The following is a 19,681-nucleotide window of genomic DNA, read 5'->3' as shown; positions in this document are numbered from 1 at the left end:
ATATTCTTCAACAAAGGCATCAAGGCAGAGCCGGACTGGGACCAAAAAGCAGCCCTGGCACAAAAAAAATTCACCAGCCCACATACAATGAATGTCCTCACTGCACACACATTACACACTACAGATACCGCACACACACTACAGATACCGCACACACACTACAGATACCGCGCACAAACACTACAGATACCGCAAACACACTACAGATACCGCAAACACACTACAGATACCGCAAACACACTACAGATACCGCACACACTACAGATACCGCGCACACACTACAGATACCACGCACACACACTACAGATACCGCACACACATTACAGATACCGCACACACACTACAGATACCACACACACTACAGATACCGCGCGCACACTACAGATACCATGCGCACACTACAGATACCGCACACACTACAGATACCGCACACACTACAGATACCGCACACACACTACAGATACTGCACATGCACACTACAGATACCGTGCACACTACAGATACCGCACACACACTACAGATACCGCGCACACTACAGATACCGTGCGCACACTACAGATACCATGCGCACACTACAGATACCATGCGCACACTACAGATACCGCACACACATTACAGATACCGCACACACACTACAGATACCACACACACTACAGATACCGCGCGCACACTACAGATACCATGCGCACACTACAGATACCGCACACACTACAGATACCGCACACACACTACAGATACTGCACATGCACACTACAGATACCGTGCACACTACAGATACCGCACACACACTACAGATACCGTGCACACACTACAGATACCGCGCACACTACAGATACCGTGCGCACACTACAGATACTGCACAGGCGCACACTCTACAGATACCGCGCGCGCACTACAGATACCGCGCGCGCACTACAGATACCGCGCGCGCACTATAGTTACCGCGCGCGCACTACAGATACCGCACACACTACAGATACCGCACATACACTACAGATACCGCACATACACTACAGATACCGCACATACACTAAAGATACCGCACATTTTTAGATACTTTTTTTCCCGCGCATTCAATGAGTGAAAAAAGCAGGTAAGAACGCACAAATCATAGACATGCTGCAGATTTAAATGCACAGCAAAGCCTAAAAGGAAAAATACTGATCACGCGCACAACACTTCAGGATTCTCATTCCCTTTGCTGGCATAAGGATTCCCTAGCATTTGTCAGCCAAGTCCGCAAGGAAAAAAAAACACATCAGAAACGCAAGGAGTACACGGAGCCCATAGGGGATCAAATACTTATTTCTCACTGCAAATAAATGTATATAATTTATACAATGGGATTTTCCGGATTTTATTTTTGATATTCTGTCTCTCAATGTTAAAATGTACCTGCCCTTAAAATTATACACTGTGTTCCAAATTATTATGCAAAAAGAGTTTAGGAGTGATAAGGTTAGAATTTTTTTGTTTGTCATTTAAACTCATTGCTGGTGATGTGTGTCAGGGCTCTTTATATCACTGAAAGCGATTGCAGATACCTGTGCAAATTAGTTTGGCAGGTGTGTCCAAATAAAGGCAAGACTACTTAAGAAGGCTGTTCCACATTATTAAGCAGCCGGAATTTTTGGCCAAAATAGGAAATTAAAAGGATGTGTCGGCTGCTGAGAAGCAACAAATTGTGGAGTATTTAGGTCAAGGTATGACTACAATCAACATTGCCAAGACACTTCATCGTGATCATCGCACAATCAAGAAGTATGTAGCTGATTCCCAGCACACACGTGTGCGTGCTGATAAGGAGAAATTGAGGACTCTTTCCAACAGGCAATTGCGTCAGGTTAAAAGAGCAGCTGCAAAAATGCCTTGTCATAGCAGCAGACAAGTTTGTGAAGCTGCTGGTGCCTCCAACGTCCCCCGAACAACAAGATGCAGGGTCCTTCAGAGGTTTGCAGCTGTGCGTAAGCCATCCTGTCGACCACCTCTATCCACTGCACACAAGCAGAAACGGCTCCAGTGGGCCAAACGATACATGAAGACTGACTTCCAAACTGTTCTGTTCACCGATGAGTGCCGTGCAACGCTCGATGGTCCAGATGGATGGAGTGGAGGATGGCTGGTTGATGGACACCCCATGAAAACACGGCTAAGGCGCCAACAAGGAGGAGGTGGAGTAATGTTTTGGGCTGGAATCGTGGGGAGAGAGATTGTCGGCCCCTTTAGGATCCCTGAAGGGGTAAAGATGAACTCCATAATCTATGTGGAGTTTCTAAAACAGCACTTCCTGCCATGGTTCAAGAGGAAGAACCGTGCTTTCCGAAGCAAGATCATTTTCATCCATGATAATGCACCGTCTCATGCTGCAAATAACACATCTGCATCTCTGGCTGCTATGGGCATAAAAGAGGACAAACTTATGGTGTGGCCACCATCTTCCCCCGACCTCAAGCCCATTGAGAACCTCTGGAGCATCATCAAAAGGAGTGTCTATGATGGCGGGAGGCAGTTCACATCTAAGCAACAGCTCTGGGAGGGTATTCTGTCCACATGCAAAACAATTGAAGCACAAACCATCCAAAAACTGACAAATTCAATGGACGAGAGAGTTCAGAAGCTTCTTTCGAACAAGGGGTCCTATGTGCAAATGTAACAACACCGAGAAGAAAGTTTTGACTTGAAAACTGTTTGATTTCATTTTGTAATAAGCTGATAATGCTTATAATTTCACAATTGACCATTTTTTGTTCAAAATAAAAATAAAAAGGTTGAAAACTCTGCTGTGCATAATAATTTGGAACATGCATTTTGAGTGTTTCTTATTTTTAAAAATATACTGTTTTCATAGGCAGTTTGTTCAAAAACATTGCAATTATACTAGAATAGTAGATGACTGGAAAATAACAATGACTGCAATTCATATAGGCAATTTAGAGAAAATAGGAGGAAATATTTTTTGCATAATAATTTGGAACACAGTGTAGACTGTTCATGTCTTTGTCAGTGGGCAAACTTACAAAATCAGCAAGGGATCAAATACTTATTTCCCTGAGGCTATGTGCCCACGTAGCAATTTTTAAGCGTTTTTTGCAGCGATTTTCGGCACAAAATCGCTGCGAAAACGTTTAAAAATCGTGTACAGAACGCCCCCCATGCATTCCTATGGGATTCCGCACATGCTGTGCTAATGCTGCGCTTTTTTCCGTGGCGGAATCGCATCGTGGAAAAAATCGCAGCATGATCATTCTTTTGTGCGGAATCGCAAAGAATTGCCGCGATTCCGCACCCATAGGAATGTATGAGAATCGCTTACTTCCCGCATGTGGCTATGCCCACCATGCGGGAAGTGAAGCGTCTCATGTGCGGTTGGTACCCACGGTGTGGAGGAGAGGAGACTGTCCTCCAGGCCCTGGGCACTATACCCCTGTGAAAACAAGAATAAAAAATCGGGGTATATTTACCTTCTGACGTCCCGCGCTGCATTCCCGGGCCTCAGCGTTCCCAGTAATGCCTTGCGGCAAGGCCCTGTAATGACGTAGTCTATAGCAACGTGAGACCAACGTCATCACAGGTCTCGCAAGGCATTACTGGGGTCGCTGAGGACCGACCGGGATGGCAGCGCGGGACGTCGGAACGTAAATATACCCCGATTTTTTTTAGCATTTTAACATTCTATCTTTTACTATTGAGGCCGCATAGGCGACCTCAATAGTAAAAACCTGGTCACACTTGTCAAACACTATGTTTGGCGAGTGTGCCCAACCTGTCAATCGCTTGGAAAGTGCTTGAAGAGCGCACGCAAAAATCGTGGCAAAATCGCGCAGAAAAAACGCGCAATTTGTGGGAAGGCGTCTGGTTTTTAGTGTCCGGAAGAAAACGCTACGTGGGCCCATAGCCTGAGAGTGTTGTATAGATTTTTACTGACAGCACTAGCGACTGAAAAACAAAGGCGCTATTGCTTTTGGAAGGTGAAGAAGAAACATGGAAAGGGAAGAGACCCCCAAAGGCCACAGACAGCCGGGGTCGGCCCGTACTAGGTGCAGTGACCCCTCAGGACACCACCGAGCGTGCACAGAGCGCTCTCTCCTCACAAGTTCACCTCAGGTTTCCCTCTCCACCCGTCCCACATTCCTAAAGGCTCCGCCCACAATTATCCCGCCCTTTTCCGACTTGCAACCTGGCCCCTCCTAGAGCTAAACGTCACTCCCTTCCCTCTCACGAAGCCCCGCCCCTCGTCAGTGATTGGCAGTACGCCCCGCCCATCGCTTGCTCAGTCTGGGTTGATCGCATTGATGGGCGGATCGGGCCGGAAGCAGCATGGCGGCCTCACTGCCCAGGACTCAGGTAAATCTGGGTGTGGGGGGCTGTGTGAGGGGGCGACAGTCAGCTGGTGTCTAAGCGACGTCTCCGGGTGGTTGTGGGGTCGGTCACAGGTTGTACCGATCTGACCGGGGACTGTGTGGTGACATTCCAGCGCCTGTGTGACCGCACATCTGTCTGCAGTGTGTACTGTGCTGTAGTCCCCTTCACGTCTCTGCTCGGGGCAAAAAAGTTTACAAAAGCTTGGAAACTTTTTTAAACTTTCTGATCCGCGACTTCTCTGTGTTTATGTTCCAGATTTCTGTACCGGGTGTATATATATATATATATACGGTATATAACTCTAGGAACCTGCAGAACTACAACTCCCAGCATGCCATTCCATCCTTGGGTGTACATGGCATGCTGGGAGTTGTAGTTCCTGCCAGTGATGGAGGATACAGTACACGGCGCTTAATTTGTAGTGCGTTGTTTTTTTTCCGCCTTACTTTTTAACCTGGCGAATGTTTTTTTTTTTAATGGTGAGAATGGCGCAGCGTGTAAATACTTGGGGTCTTTTCGCACCATTTTTGCTAAATATTTTTAATGTTTCCTCCTGGAAAACCCCCGATGAATACCCGATAGGGGTCTCCATGGTCGATGACCGGTAAACAATGGGGTAACTATTAATTTAGATTATTTTTTTGTTTGGCGCTACTTGGAGCAAACACCCCACAACATACAAATATCCCTATACGTCCATGCCCAAAAGCCGAGAATATGAAGACTCCCCCCGTGTTCATCCACATCTGTATTTATACATCAGCATTTCGGAATGTTCTTGATCAGACCTGGTTTCCTGGGTTCATAATGTCAACGTGTCCATAAAAATAGAATGTGATGTTCTGGACGGAATCAGTTTGTTTTGGCGCACGTGCAGATTCCAATTGTCGGAAAAGATTACTGCGCAGCATGAACGGTCACCTGGACGAGCCCCATTGAATAACATTGGTCAGTGAGTGGTCTGTGATGCTCAGACGGCACATGTCTATATAATCCACTGATCGACCCTGTAATCGGAGTTAGGCTGGGGTCACGCTTGCGAGTGTGATGCGAGAAACTCGCACCTCGATTCCCGGAGTGCGGTGCTGCTGCATAGAAATACATGCAGACTGATTTTCATCCGTGTCCTGAATAGAGTTCGTTTGGTCTGATTTTTTTTTTTTTTTTTTTTTTTCCCCTTCGATCCACAGACTTGCGTTGCAGATTTTGATTTGCCACTTGGATCAACATCGGACACGCCTCAGTGATTTTGCACGGACCGCTCCGGCTGATGACATGTGCACAGCCCCATAGACTGTCATAGGTGCAAGTGTTATCCGCAGAAAAAACAAACGTGTGTGAATTCGCCTTTAAACGCAGCTGGTTTTCTGCGTAGCATAAAAATGAAATGCAGCGCTGATGCTTTTTAGGAGCGTGTTCACATTGGAGAGAATGTTTCGGCGGTCAGACGCCGACCGTACTGCTCGGTTGTCATTGCTCTGTCCAGAGACGACTTGGAAGGCTTTATATTGGGGAAGTCGCCTTTTCTGCGGTGTGTACACAGCACACGTCTCTTGTGCAATGACTGGTCTCGCAGGTCTGGATGTGGAGTTGTGGTTTCTATTCCTTGTTTCTATACGATCACTGAACCTATAGATGCGCGGCTCTGTGATCCTGGGGCCGGGACACGGCAGTAAAGCTTTGATGGTGACTTTGGATGTTTTGCCTCTTGGTAATAATGGTGACTGGCTCAGTGGTCATGAGGTTAATGAGCGCTCTTCACTGTATAGCAATGTCGGCATCGCTCCGTCTCTGCCGTGTGACGCTGACTCGCTGGATCTGAGGTGTGTAATGCATTAATTCAGTGTTGGGTGTGTACACGTGGGTGGTAATTTGCGGAGAGCGTAGCACTGAACAACTGATAATACATTTGACACCCTTATCAACAGTGTATAGGGTTGTTCTTTGCAGCTGCCATGGGTGCATGCAACTTATCATTTGAAAGTTATTCCAAAGTTCGTCAATGGATAAAATTGCAAATTACTATGGATTTTTCATTTTCTTACTGCTTGTTGCCTAGGTTACTGGCCACCTCTGCAGTCTTATCAGCGGTGGCTTACAAGCTCCGTGCAATAGACTTTGTAAGCACGACTCCTCTGAAGCTCACCAGCCTCGGTGTCCCTGTTTTCGGGTCAGCGGCGCGTCCATCCTGGTGGTTCAAACGATTGTTCGGGAGCAGAAGATCGGGTGGCAGGGAAGTGTCGCGCTCCTAACAATCAATCAAGATACAATCCCTTTAAGAATCGCGTATTAGCACTGTAGTAGATGGACTTATCAATGTCTATAAGCAGAGAGCAAGCAGCCGACCTGTACGGGTTTGTGCACACAGTGACCGGCGTGCTGGAGAATTTCCATCCAGAATTTCCAGGCTGAAAATCTGCGGTATATTTTGGTGCCATCAGCAAATTGACAGCGTAAATTGAACCTTTTTGTGCCAATTTTCATGGCAGACGCAAGGGTGAAATTTTATGGCAAATCTGTAACAAAATTTGAAACAAAGCAGTATTTGATGCTTATTTGCTGCCGTTCAAGGTGGACATCCCTTATGGCCGTGTGCGCACATTACGTTTTTGCTGCGTTTTTTTCAGTGCAGATTTTTCACGAAACCTAAAGGGGTTCCGAGCAAACCGGCAAAGTGAATTAGAATCCTGAAATCTCCTGCACACGTTGCTTATTTGTGACTCGCAGATATAAATCTGCCGCATGTCAAATCTTTTAGCTTTTTTACTGCAGATTTCTCCCATACTAATGAGCGGGGAAAAAATCTGCACCAAAAAGATGCATTTTTGCCGCTGCCTTTTTCCTGCCAAGAGATGCAGAAATTTCTGCACCAAATACTTATTGTTTGCACATAGCTAAGGGTATGTGCACACGTTGCGGATTTGCTGTGGATCCGCTGCAGATTTCCTATTGATTTACAGTACAATGTAAATCTATGGAAAAAAAAACGCTGTACACACGCTGCGGAAAAATCCAAGCGGAAACGCAGCGGTTTATTTTCTGCAGCATGTCAATTCTTTGTGCGGATTCCGCAGCGTTTTTACAACCATTCCCTTATAGGAATCCGCAGGTGTAAAAACGCAGGCCAAATCCGCAATACATCCGCAGCAAAAATGCGCGGATTTTGACCTGCAGATTCTGCCAAAAATAGCAGATTCTGCGCAGAAAATTCCGCACACGAATCCGCAACGTGTGCACATATGGCGTCTTTTGAGCACTGGCCAAGTGTGAAGCTGCATCTGGCAAACGCCATCGGTCACTGTCCGGAAGTGGCTTATCTTGCAGTTTCGCCGCCGTCTTGCCTTTGGCCTTTTATTCTATACTTTCCGGTTTGGGGAGCGGGTGGCGGAAGTTACCCAAATAATGGACAGGTCACATCTTTTAACATCTTCAGGATGAATATTGCTCCCTATAATTGGAAAAGTTGCATGCAAACTTTCACAAGCAGTTAAACAATTTGTTTTTTTGTGTGGCCCCCATCCTTTACTATAGCGACCTTTCTTCACCTACCGTAGTATTCTGCAATAGCCACAAGGTTGTCACATTTGTGACTGCAGGGACTGAAAGAAATCTCTGCAGCGGAGACTTTCCTGTGACTTGTTCATCAGACTTTAGTGGTCAGTGACAAATCGTCTATTGTCCAGTCTGCAGCTACCCGGGTTCTACTTTCCCGTCCCAAAATGCAGGAAACGTCACGATCGCTGGGATGCATTTGCTCAGCTGACTGCCGGCCAATATTATTCTGTGTGCACAAAAGAAGCGCTTTTGTGTTTGAGTGCGTGGTTCCCAGCAAATTCCAGAGCATTTCACTGACAGGGAAGTTTTTTTTCCTTTTTAATACTCCTATTAAAGTGGATCGGTCACCATATTTCACAATAAAAACGGCATATATTATTGCATAGACCTGTCGAGGCTTTTATACTTACTGTGAAAATTCACTTAAGAATGGCTTTGTAATTTTTTGTTTATGTTTGTTTTGAGCTAGGATGTGTAACAGGTCTGCATGAGGATTATCCCCATTCTCCCCAGATTATATCGATGCAGAATTCACAGAAATAAGTATAAAGCTGCCGGGGCAACGGTGTCACCCCTGGGAACTTCCGAGATGAAGGCGACGTGTCCCCCCTGGGAACCGCCGGTATGAGGGTGACATGTCCTACCCTTGGACCTGCCGGTATGAGGGTGACATGTCCTACCCTTGGACCTGCCGGTATGAGGGCGATATGTCCTCCCCTTGGACCTGCCGGTATGAGGGCGATATGTCCTCCCCTTGGACCTGCCGGTATGAGGGCGACGTGTCCCCCCTGGGACCTGCCGGGATGAGGGCGACGTGTCCAACCCCCCCCCCCCGGACCTGCCGGGATGAGGGTGACGTGTCCCCCCAAGGAACTGCAGGGATGAGGGCGACGGTGTCCCCCCTTGGGGCTCTGCTGGGACGGGGGCGACGGTGTCCCCCTTTGGGCCCTGCCGGGACGGAGGCGACGGTGTCCCCCTTTGGGCTTTGCTGGGACTGGTGTGACGATGTCCCCTCATTGGGGCCCTGCCGGGACGAGGGCGACGGTGTCCCCCCTTGGGGCTCTGCTGGGACGGAGGAGACGGTGTCCCCCTTTGGGCCCTGCCGGGACGGAGGCGACGGTGTCCCCCTTTGGGCTCTGCTGGGACTGGTGTGACGATGTCCCCTCATTGGGGCCCTGCCGGGACGAGGGCGACGGTGTCCCCCCTTGGGGCTCTGCTGGGACGGGGGCGACGTTGTCCCCCTTTGGGCCCTGCTGGGACGGAGGCGACGGTGTCCCCCTTTGGGCTCTGCTGGGACTGGTGTGACGATGTCCCCCCATTGGGGCCCTGCCGGGACGAGGGCGACGGTGTCCCCCCTTAGGGCTCTGCTGGGACGGGGGGGACGGTGTCCTCCCTTGGGGTCCTGCTGGGACTAGGTATGGTTCTCTTCGCATCCCCTTGCTGTATATGTTTAAACAAGGTAAGATGTTGGAATATACAGCGTCACTCTAGATAAATATTTACTGGAAGTAGAATGCAGTATCTTCCCACCGTCGCTCTTGTTATCCCTTGGTTTTATTTATTGCAGTAACCGCACAGTGGGAGCGTTTCCCTGTCCATGCTCGGCCTGTAAGCTGGCACGTCTAGGGTTACTCGCTGGCTCGCTGACTATTGCTGATTCAGCTAATGATGTTTCCAAAGATAACCGGCATTCCTGCAAGTGGAAGGACGAGAATTTCCAGCTATTATGTAGAGGACAGGATGGAGCTTTCCTAAACCCTGACCCCGACAGTGAGGAAAGGCGAATTCTAGGATTAGAAACATAAGGGTCTGATATTCCAGCTCATCACTCTGATGAATGGCGGCGGGTGGAGAAACAAATCCAGCGGTGTGATTGACTGCAGCGCTGAAGACTGATCCTGTAATAAAACTGAGTTGTTAAAGCCGGCGTTTTGCTTTGGTTCCCCCAATGTGGATGTGGTGTAGTGATGACGGCGCCGACAGCCTGATATCACCCGCAGAATGAACTTGTCGATTCTGTAAATGCCGACATCTCGCTATTGGTGCTGGTCTGTGGTAGCTTATGGGCAAGGATTTTAGTTATGTGCCCCTACTTTGCTTTTTTCTACTGATCGGTAGCCCCCCTGCTGTAGACCTGTACCCCATTCTGACCATCGCTAGGCTCTGTGCACATAGGAATTCTTGAGAAGCTGAAAATCGAAGCTTTTTCCAGTGGAAACCGCTGCAGGAAATGCATCTTCTTTGGTTTTGTGCACATTACATCCATCATAGGCGGATTCCACCTCGGAAATCGCTTGAAAACTTATTGAAAAATGTTCAAAAGAATGCACGTCTAGGGTAGAACCATATTACTGTGCACAGTAGGGTGACCTCAAAAAAATCGATGTCGGAATTTTGTCCGTCTGGACCCCACAAAACGATTCCCCTTTCCAGATATTGAGAGAGCCAAAATTTGAGCTCGATCAAACGACGTTAACCCGTGCCGCTCGTCGCTCAAAGTTTGAAAAAATCCAAATTGAGGTATTTTAAGATTTAGGTATTTTGCATAGTCTGTTAGACTATAAAGAATGTGACAACAACATTGCAGAAATAGCCCTGACCAAATTTTCGAACCATTTGTGGTATTTGAATGCAGAGTTGGTGGGATTATCGTTTTTTGATCCCACCATTACAGACAATGAAAAGTTGTTAATGGCTAATAAATTGCTCAGTAGCACAGATGAACCATCAGAGCACGCTAGGGTTGTAAATCCAAAAGTTAGGAAAGAAAAATTAAAAGAGGTAGGAAGTAACCGACTTTAACGACCTTCTGACAAAAGATGAAGAACAAAAGCAATATGTCCTGCAAGTTGTAAGCAAATGCCGAGCATTATATTCTGACGTTTCAAAAACTACTTTAACAAAAGCTCTAGAATAGATTAGATAACTATGTAAAATTATCAACTCATGTAGGTTAGCGTGCTCTGATGGTTCATCTGTGCTACCCTGTTTCCCCGAAAGTAGGACCCCCCCGAAAGTAAGACAGGGTGGGGGTTACGGGGGGGTCCTTCAATGTAAGGCCTCCCCCGAATGTAAGGCAGGGTTGGGGGCCGCTGTGAAATGTAAGGCCCTTACCTTTGGGCCGCCGCTGTCCCCCATTGGGTCCCCAGGCTCCAGAGGTGTCCTCAGGTGCAGCTGGGCGGGTCCAGCGCTCATGGGGTTAACTCGCCATGTTAACCCCGCAATCCGCCCAGCTCAACAGCTCATTGGCCGCCCCTGTTCCCCACGTCACCGCCGGCCCCCGGCTCGAGCACTGATTGGTCCAGCAGCTTGGGCTGTAATTGGCCGCCCCAGCCCCACGTCACCGCTGTTTCCCTGCTGATTGGCACAGCGTTCCCTGCAGCACAGGCCTTCCGCACCCACAGCCGCACCGCAGAGGAAAACGTCCAGCATTTAAAAACCAAGTAGGGAAACATGTACTGTATAGGGTATGGGGCTGTGTGCAGTGGGATACGGCACTGTTATGGGGTGTGGGGCTGTGTGCAGTGGGATACGGCACTGTTATGGGGTGTGGGGCTGTGTGCAGTGGGATACGGCACTGTTATGGGGTGTGGGGCTGTGTGCAGTGGGATACGGCACTGTTATGGGGTATAACAGCATGTTAATAAATGTTAATTTATTGGTTAAAAAGAAATTGTCATTTTTTTTCGGCTAATGTAAGACCTCCCCCGAAAGTAAGACAGGGTGGGACTTTTTGGGGTAAAATTAATGTAAGACAGGGTCTTACTTTCGGGGAAACACGGTACTGAGCAATTTATTAGCCATTAACAACTTTTCATTGTCTGTAATGGTGGGATCAAAAAACGATAATCCCACCAATTCTGCATTCAAATACCACAAATGGTTCGAAAATTTGGTCAGGGCTATTTCTGCAATGTTGTTGTCACATTCTTTATAGTCTAACAGACTATGCAAAATACCTAAATCTTAAAATACCTCAATTTGGATTTTTTTCAAACTTTGAGCGACGAGCTCCACGGGTTAACGTCGTCAAATTTTGGCTCTCTCAATATCTGGAAAGGGGAATCGTTTTCTGGGGTCCAGACGAACAAGATTCTGACATTTTTCCCCCCCATATGAGATCCGGTCACCCTAGTGCACGCGTTCATTCTCTTGGTAAACCCTGGGACGGTTAAATTGTGTCAAGTCCATTTTTCTGTCGTTTTTTGCTTGGCCGACGCTCCGTACTTTATAGTTCAAGTCAACGGGAAAGCTCAAAAGACACTCAGAAGACGGCTGGACTTTTTTGGATGGTCGTGCCGCCGTTATTTCTTACAAAAACAAAAAAAAACAACAATTTCTTCATTATTTAATGGAGTGAACAAATGAAAAAAAGCGGCCTGAAAACAACAGTAAAAACAGCACAGAAACAATGGGAAAAAAAATCTTAGAAAAACAACACAAGAAACTTCATGAAAAACACCAGGGTTTCTCAAAGCATCTTCCACTTGAAAAACTCTGTGGGTTCACCTGAGTTTAAAAGACGTTGCGGTTGTGCCGCATTTTTTTTTTTTCTTTCCCGCAGGCAAAACCTGCTCTCTTAGCAGTAAAGACACTGCTTACAAAAAGCAGGTTTTGCTGCCTTTCTGCTGCGTTTTTATTGCTGCGTGTTTTTTTTTTTCTCTTGTGCATGTTGATAAAGTTTAGTGGCCCCCCCCCAAAAAAAAAAATTATGATTTAACTTCCTTAGGTTTTTGCACTAAAAACACAGCAAAAACTGATACCTGCATTTTTTGCTGTGTTTCTGCACTTCTTGTTTCCTATGGGTGATAAAACGCTGAAAGAAGGGACAATACTGCAGTTTGCAAAAACGCAGCAGTTTTCCAAATCAGTCAGGAAAATAAAACCAATGTGTGTGCAGGAGATTTCTGAAATCTGTTTGCTGGTATTGTAAAACACAACTTCAAACTTGCATGAAAAAGCACAGCAAAAAAATGTTGCAAAAGCACAACATGTGAACATAGCCTTAGTAAGTTTTTCAAAGAGTTTTTATAATTTCCTGAAGTGGTTTTGAAGAGTTTTTGAATTGTTTTTGGAAGAGTTTTTTTTTTTTTTTTTGCAGCCATCTGATTGGACAGTTCCTAATTTGGAACTGATTCCAACCTTCAAGATTATGCTTCAAAGTGGGATGCTTTTTTAAAATTATGTCATATGGTTATTAGATTTGCATTGTTCTACGTACCAACCTGCCTCACAGACGGCTGTGCATCCTCTCGCGCACACCCTGTGGTCAAGTCCCGGCTTTAATAAAAGTCTGAGTCTTGTTCTCCAGATGCATGGAATACTTATGCAAATGATCCCACATTCCGTACGTGTAGCCAAGCTCCCGCAGTCTGGCCTCGCTGGTTTCTAACAGCAGTGTCTTTCACGTCTATGATAATAGCCAAGCAAATGGGGTGAACGATGAATAATCGCAAGGGTAAATGTATGGGAGGCTATTATCCAATAAATATTTAGATAGAACATAATATATATCTTGATTATTGTATCATAAAAATGATTAAATGTCTGATGTTCACATTGTACTACAATACATTTTTCACTTAAATATAAGCAATATATGTGGGAGTCGGAGTCATGGAGTCGGTGTAAGGGAAATTGAGGAGTCGGAGTCGCAGGTTTGGCTTAGGCCTGTTTCACACTTAAGTTATTTCCGTCAGTTGCCAGCCGCCAAAAAGGCTAAGAACGGATCTGTGTCCGTCGAGACACCAACGGGTGCCACTGGACCATTGCTTTGACGGGATCCGCCAATGTAGGAATGTTAAAGGAACCGCAGGCATGAAAAAAAGTACCGCCGAGGTAGCGGGGCCGCGGGGCCGGGACGAGCCGCGAGAAGAAAGCGGGCCGACGGTGAGAGAGAGACGTTTTAGCGGCTCCCGGGACAGTAGTTAAGGGTTAAAATGCTTCCTGGAGTTAAAATAGCGGACCGTCACAGCAAAAAAACATTGCAGGGTCCGTCTCATCCGCCCGAGAGCCGCTAAAATCTTGGCGGATCCGTAAAATAACAGGTGTGACGGATGACCGTCAGTCAAGATCCGCCAATAATGTAAGTCTATGGGTGTAAACGGATCCGCCCCTTTTTTGGCGGATCCATTTTTTTAAAAAAATTGGCGGATCTTGACTGACGGGAAAAAACTGATGTGTGAAACAGGCCTTACCGACTCCACAGCCCTGTGCAGCTTCCACCTGTTTACTCTGTCTCTGCCGGCGCAGCGTCCACCTGTTTACTCTGTCTCTGCCGGTGCAGCGTCCACCTGTTTACTCTGTCTCTGCTGGCCCAGATCCCTGAGAACCTCCTAGTATCTGCAGCATCCCCAGTGCCTCCTCTGAATAGAAGTCCCCCGTGATGTCAGTACATTGCAGCTCGATGTCATGGGGGCTACTGATCGAGGCATACAGATTCCCTTGTATTGCGCTCGCTTCTGTTCCTCTTGGAGAGCGACTTGTTCCTGTGTCACCAGTTCTTCTGTGTATTGTAGTCTCAGACAATAGAAAGTCTGTGGCTGTGATTAGCTTGTGTGATCCGTCGTCAGCGCCTCTATTCTGTTGCTGCGTTTACATTCTATGTACGTGTCTGTATATATAATATATACACTTCTATACGCCAACATTCCTTTGCTGCAGGCGCACTAGAGGCATGTAATGTACTGGGATTGTGAATTTTCACAATTTCTTCAAAAATTTTTAGACATTTGTTGACTTTGGAAACCATTTTCCGCTGTTGGTGAATTTGTTACCTGTAGAGCTTATTTACACAGTTATAAAAAATAGATTTTCTCTGCTATCCCCTGCAGCGTGGCTCATTCACCCACAATGGAAGCCTGTGCTGTATATACAATTAAAGGGGTTTATCGACTTTGCAAAATCCTGGTTCCCCGGCTACAGTAACACAACAAAACTGCACCCGAATCCAGTATTAAGTTGCCGCCACTGCGCCGTCTGTCTAACGCCAGCTGCGCTGCTGCCAATCTGTGAGCTCAGTTCTTCGTGCCATCAAACCGCTGAGCTCATCGATTGGCTGCAGCGCTGTCAACGTAACATCGGCACTGCACACAATAAGGGCTCATTCTGATGTTTGATTTTAACATACCAGCTCTATCCATCTTTTTCACGGCTAGCACTCACGCCTGTGGTCGTCTATGCGGCCGCTCACATGATCGTGATTTTTCAAATCCAGTGGTGGAGAGATGTCTGCTTTTGCTCCTAACATTGGATCAAAATTGGCAATGCAAGTCAGTGATTCTTGAAAAAAAAAATTGGACAACACTCGGACGACTGTCAGAAAGGAGAAGGTGGAAAAACTTTTTGTTTCTGGTCCATTATTCAGCTCTCTCCTGCAGCTAATCACTGGTGGACACGCGTCTACGGCATGTGACGGCTGAGGCTGGTGAGTGGCTGCAGCGGTCATGTGGTGGACCAACAGGGGCCACCGGAGTGCTGCTGCTATTATTATTATTATTATTATTATTATTATTATTTATTAATTATTAATAAATGTATTCCCTTAGTGCAATTTTGTAAAAATTCTCAGACCACACCATGGAGGATCTGACTTGAGTTTCTATTCTCGTAGATGCAGATATAATCATGTTCCTTCACTTTTGGCTAGAATTTAGAAGTTCTTCTAAGTTGTATAATAAATTATATCTTTTTTGTTATGGATGAGAAACAATATGAAACTTATTATAACACTGTTGTTCTGAGCTAAACTTTTCATTCTGAAACTATTGTACCTCTGAAGAGGCAATTTGCATATTATTTTCCCAGAGGAGCATTGCACGGCGAATAAGCCTCCTTACCTTGACAAGCCAGAGCTGGTATGTCACTCTCCACAAGGAGAAACCTTACCCCTTAGACCTCAGTCCAGAGCCTCTCACCTAGCCAAATCAGTTCTCATACTTTGCACAGATGAGGGCCAATAGCCCGAAACACCGTGTCTGCAAATTGAGATTCTGATTTGGCTTTTATCCTAAGTCATATGACAAGACTCGTTAAAGGGTTGATTGTGTTTGTAGGATCGCTACTACCAACAGGTGGCGCTGTAGAGTTCAAGTCCTCTTTTTCTCTGAAGAGGCAATTTGCATATTATTTTCCCAGAGGAGCATTGCATGGCGAATAAGCCTCCTTACCTTGACAAGCCAGAGCTGGCATGTCACTCTCCTCCACAAGGAGAAACCTTACCCCTTAGACCTCATTCTGAAACTATTAAATGTTTCCTGGTTGAGTTACAAAAACAAAAATCGAGCACTGCTTTCAAGAAATCATTAGGGCTGAAGGGAGTGTCCCCCCAAAAAATCAAGTTTATCCCCTCTTCATTGGAGGATAACTTGTTGATCGCTAAACGGGACTCCCGACAATCCCGAGATCAGGACTCTGCAGCTGAGTCCTGAGCGGAGTGTGGGTGCGAATGCTCGGCCTCCGCTCCATTCATTATCTATGGGGCTATTGAGCTATTTCTAGCAGAAAGTTAAGGCCGCGGAGGCCGAGCATACGCGCCTCTACTCCATTCAGGATGGGGCTGTAGAGTCCAGAGTCCGATCTTGGGATCACTGGGGTTCCAGCGATCAGTAACCTATCCTTTATCCTATGGAAATATTATTTGATTTTTTTGGGACCATTCCAGACTTTCTGAGAGTGAGTGATCAGATAAGTGCAGGGAGAGAAGTGACTCATAAGTGGGGGAAAGAGGCCTATGTCTCTAATAAGAGATTACAAGGTTTCTTATCTTGAACTCTTTATTGAAAAAGGGAAATCTACCCTTTTAAGTACACAATTACAAAATAAAGGCACCTAGTGGGATTCTGCAACTTTGAACATTTTTTTTATAGGAACTTTCCCTGCTGTATTTGAGATTCTCTGGTTCTTCATATATTGGATCATTTTGTTAGTCAGCAGTGCAATCTGGCTGAACACGACCATCCTAATAAAGCATTTTATTGTTTTTCTATAATCTTGGACTTTTGTGAGGAACTAATGACTATACACAACTCTGGGACTTAAAGGGGTTGCTTGGGATGTCATTATTGTCTACCAAGAACATACTGTATCTAACACTAAAGTTGACCCTAAACATTAGGTGGCTGTCGGCCTGTGCAATGCTTCGGCCTTTCATTCGGCCTTTAACCATCTTGTCACCTCCCATACACAGAAGCGAAAGCAGCCATCTGACACGTGGGCCGATGGCTAATTTCCAAGAGGTCAATGCAATCTGCAGTCCGAAATCAGACATGTCCCATCAACATAATTTCTCTACCTATTGATCGTTCGCACCCTATACAAATATCTTTCTACCTTGTTTGTCAGGAAAGAAGCATAGTTGCTACAGTGGAACTTTTTTCAGTTGCCAGAGGGAGAAGGAGACTGATTTTGCCCTGAACCACTAAGTTTCCTTCTTCAAGGAGGAGATGAAGTTGAGTTGCTGCATCATTTATCTACCCTATAATGCTTGATTATAAGATGAGTGTTGACTCACATCTGCACATCATTAGCTGAAAAGTAAAGATAAAAGTCAAGATTTGTATTAAATGTTCTCTGCCCAGTAATTAAACTTCACAGTGGGCAGTCATGGGTGTAAAACCATAAAAGAAAGCATGCTCGTCCCGTTGGTACAACGTTGTGCTGCCGCTTCAATAGTTAAGGTCAGGTCGGGAGACGTGACATCGCCGACCACCAGGCTGCTCATTGAATGACCCGTTAGCAAATCGGCGGCCACAGCGGACAGGTCACTGCCCCTGGATTGTTGAAGTCATGAGTATGCCTTCTTTTAATATTTTACCCCCTCACTTCCTTTGCAAGAGGGTTGATCCCACCGGGAACTTGTGCCCGACACAGCAGAGAATTGTAGGATTTCCTGTATTGGTCACACTGTACAATCCTTTTTCAGTGGCCTGGGAGGTTGCACAGCGCAAATAGTTAATGCAAGCTTGAAACTCGCTTGTGGGCATCATGTCCTGAGACTGAAAAAGTAAATTATCCACAGTTTACTACAAGCTAAAAAGAAGCTGAGAAGCTCGATAAGCGTCCGGGTCTTATCTGCTGACATCACATTGCCCTGTGTGTCGCCTTATGCTCTGATGAGAAGGTTGTAGATCCAGAGTGGAAAAGGAAGGATACCAGCATCAGGATCTTCAATAAAAACACTATTGCAGAAATAGTTAAAAAGTCACAATTCCAAAGCCGACTATGGCTATCAGACGCGTTTCAGACAAGTGTCTTTAGTCATAGACCCGGAATGGTTTGAGGCTCAGGGTCCAGGTTCTCTAAGACGTTACTGTACTTGATCTATTCTTGATTTTCATGGATTGAAAACTTGAACAAACGTAACTACAAAGTTTTTTTTTGGAAAACCAAGTGTCCTTATTTGAGAAAAAAAAAAGAGACCTTTCAACTTCTTGTTCTGAGCCATGGATAAAACCCTCCAACGCAAGTCCTTGGGTCCTTTAGAAACTCGGACAGGTCACTCCTGGCATCCTAAGGCTATGTGCACACACTGCAGATTCACCTGCGGGTTTTTTCCTGCGGAACCGCAGGTAAAACCGCAGGTAAAGTGACCTGCGGTTTTGCTGCGGTTTGGCCTGCGGTTTTGCCCTGCGGTTTGACACCTGGACAATGGAATAGGTGGCAAACCGCAGCAGAATCCGCAGAAACAATTGACATGCTGCGGAAAAAACCCCGCAGCTTTTCCGCAGGTAAAAAACCGCAGCGTGAGCACTGCGGTTTTTAAAACCCATAGGCTAGCATGGTAAAGTACCATGTCTGCGGAAATGCTGCAGTTCTGTAGGGCCAAAACCGCAGCAAAACCGCAGCGTGTGCACATGGCCTAATGCTGTTCCTTCTTCTCTGACTGTTTGCAGGAGGCTACTTAAAAAAAAACAATAAAAAAAAAAAACTGGCCAGCACCTCGGAACAGTGTGAACAGGTGCAAGCTGCTGTGACTGCATAATATACAAACAAAAGCATACAGCAGCTGTCTGTAAGCGCTAAGATGTATTGAGATATTGAATATGTGACGTTTGTGACATTGAATATGTGACATTACTGCCATCTGGAGTATATGTATGAATATGAAGGTACTTGGCACATAAATTGGCCAATTTATGAGAGCCCTCCTAACCCTACATCATGCCTCTTCCGAACTAAAAGCCTCCAAATTTAAAGTGCAGGTAGGATCTAGCACTAACTAAGAACAGTATTGGGCCCCCTTCACGCGTCCTAATATTTCCAATACTGGAAAAAACAGTACTAGTGAGGTCTGTGGTTTGTGTCCATGTGTGTGTGTGTTCACTGCTCAAAGGGAACACATACATTGAAACCAAGAAAACCTAAAAATGATCAATGTAAATTAAAATGAATATTCCATGGAGGTCTGGATTTGAAAGGATACTCAAAATCAAAGTGGAAAATCAAAATACAGGCTGATCCAACTTCCTTGTCAATGCCTCAAGACAAGGAAATAATGCTCAGTAGTGTGTGTGGCTTCCACGTGCCTGTTTGACCTCCCTACGACATTTAGACATGCTCCTGATGAGTCGGCGGATGTTGTCAAGAGGGATCTCCTCGCAGACATGGACTAAAGCATCCGCCAACTCCTGGACAGTCTGTGGTGCAACGTGACGTTGGTGGATGGAGCGAGACCTGATGTCCCAGATGTGCTCAATTAGATTCAGGTCTGTGTAACGGGCGGGCCAGTCCATAGCTTCAATGTCTTTCATCTTGCAGGAACTGC

General features: G+C 46.1%; 1 protein-coding gene across 5 annotated transcripts in view; it reads left to right on the top strand.

Moving 5' to 3' along the window:
• Positions 1-4,197: 4,197 nt before the first annotated feature.
• The window catches only part of EPS15 (epidermal growth factor receptor pathway substrate 15), a 116,435-nt gene continuing 100,951 nt past the window's right edge, over positions 4,198-19,681 (top strand). For all 5 annotated transcript variants that reach the window (XR_012227452.1, XR_012227453.1, XM_073563735.1 and 2 more), the window contains exon 1: positions 4,198-4,344. Coding sequence is in view for 3 of the 5 variants with exons in the window: in XM_073563735.1 (XP_073419836.1) it covers positions 4,318-4,344 (27 nt within the window). In the remaining 2 variants the exon portion in view is untranslated. The remainder of the gene's footprint in view (positions 4,345-19,681) is intronic.

The sequence above is a fragment of the Dendrobates tinctorius genome, unplaced genomic scaffold (assembly GCF_039654945.1).
Source record: "Dendrobates tinctorius isolate UK_male_01 unplaced genomic scaffold, ASM3965494v1 ptg000396l, whole genome shotgun sequence".
NCBI classification, from domain to species: Eukaryota; Metazoa; Chordata; class Amphibia; order Anura; family Dendrobatidae; genus Dendrobates; species Dendrobates tinctorius.
Note: the sequence above shows the minus strand (reverse complement) of the source record. Positions and strands in the feature narration are given on the sequence as shown.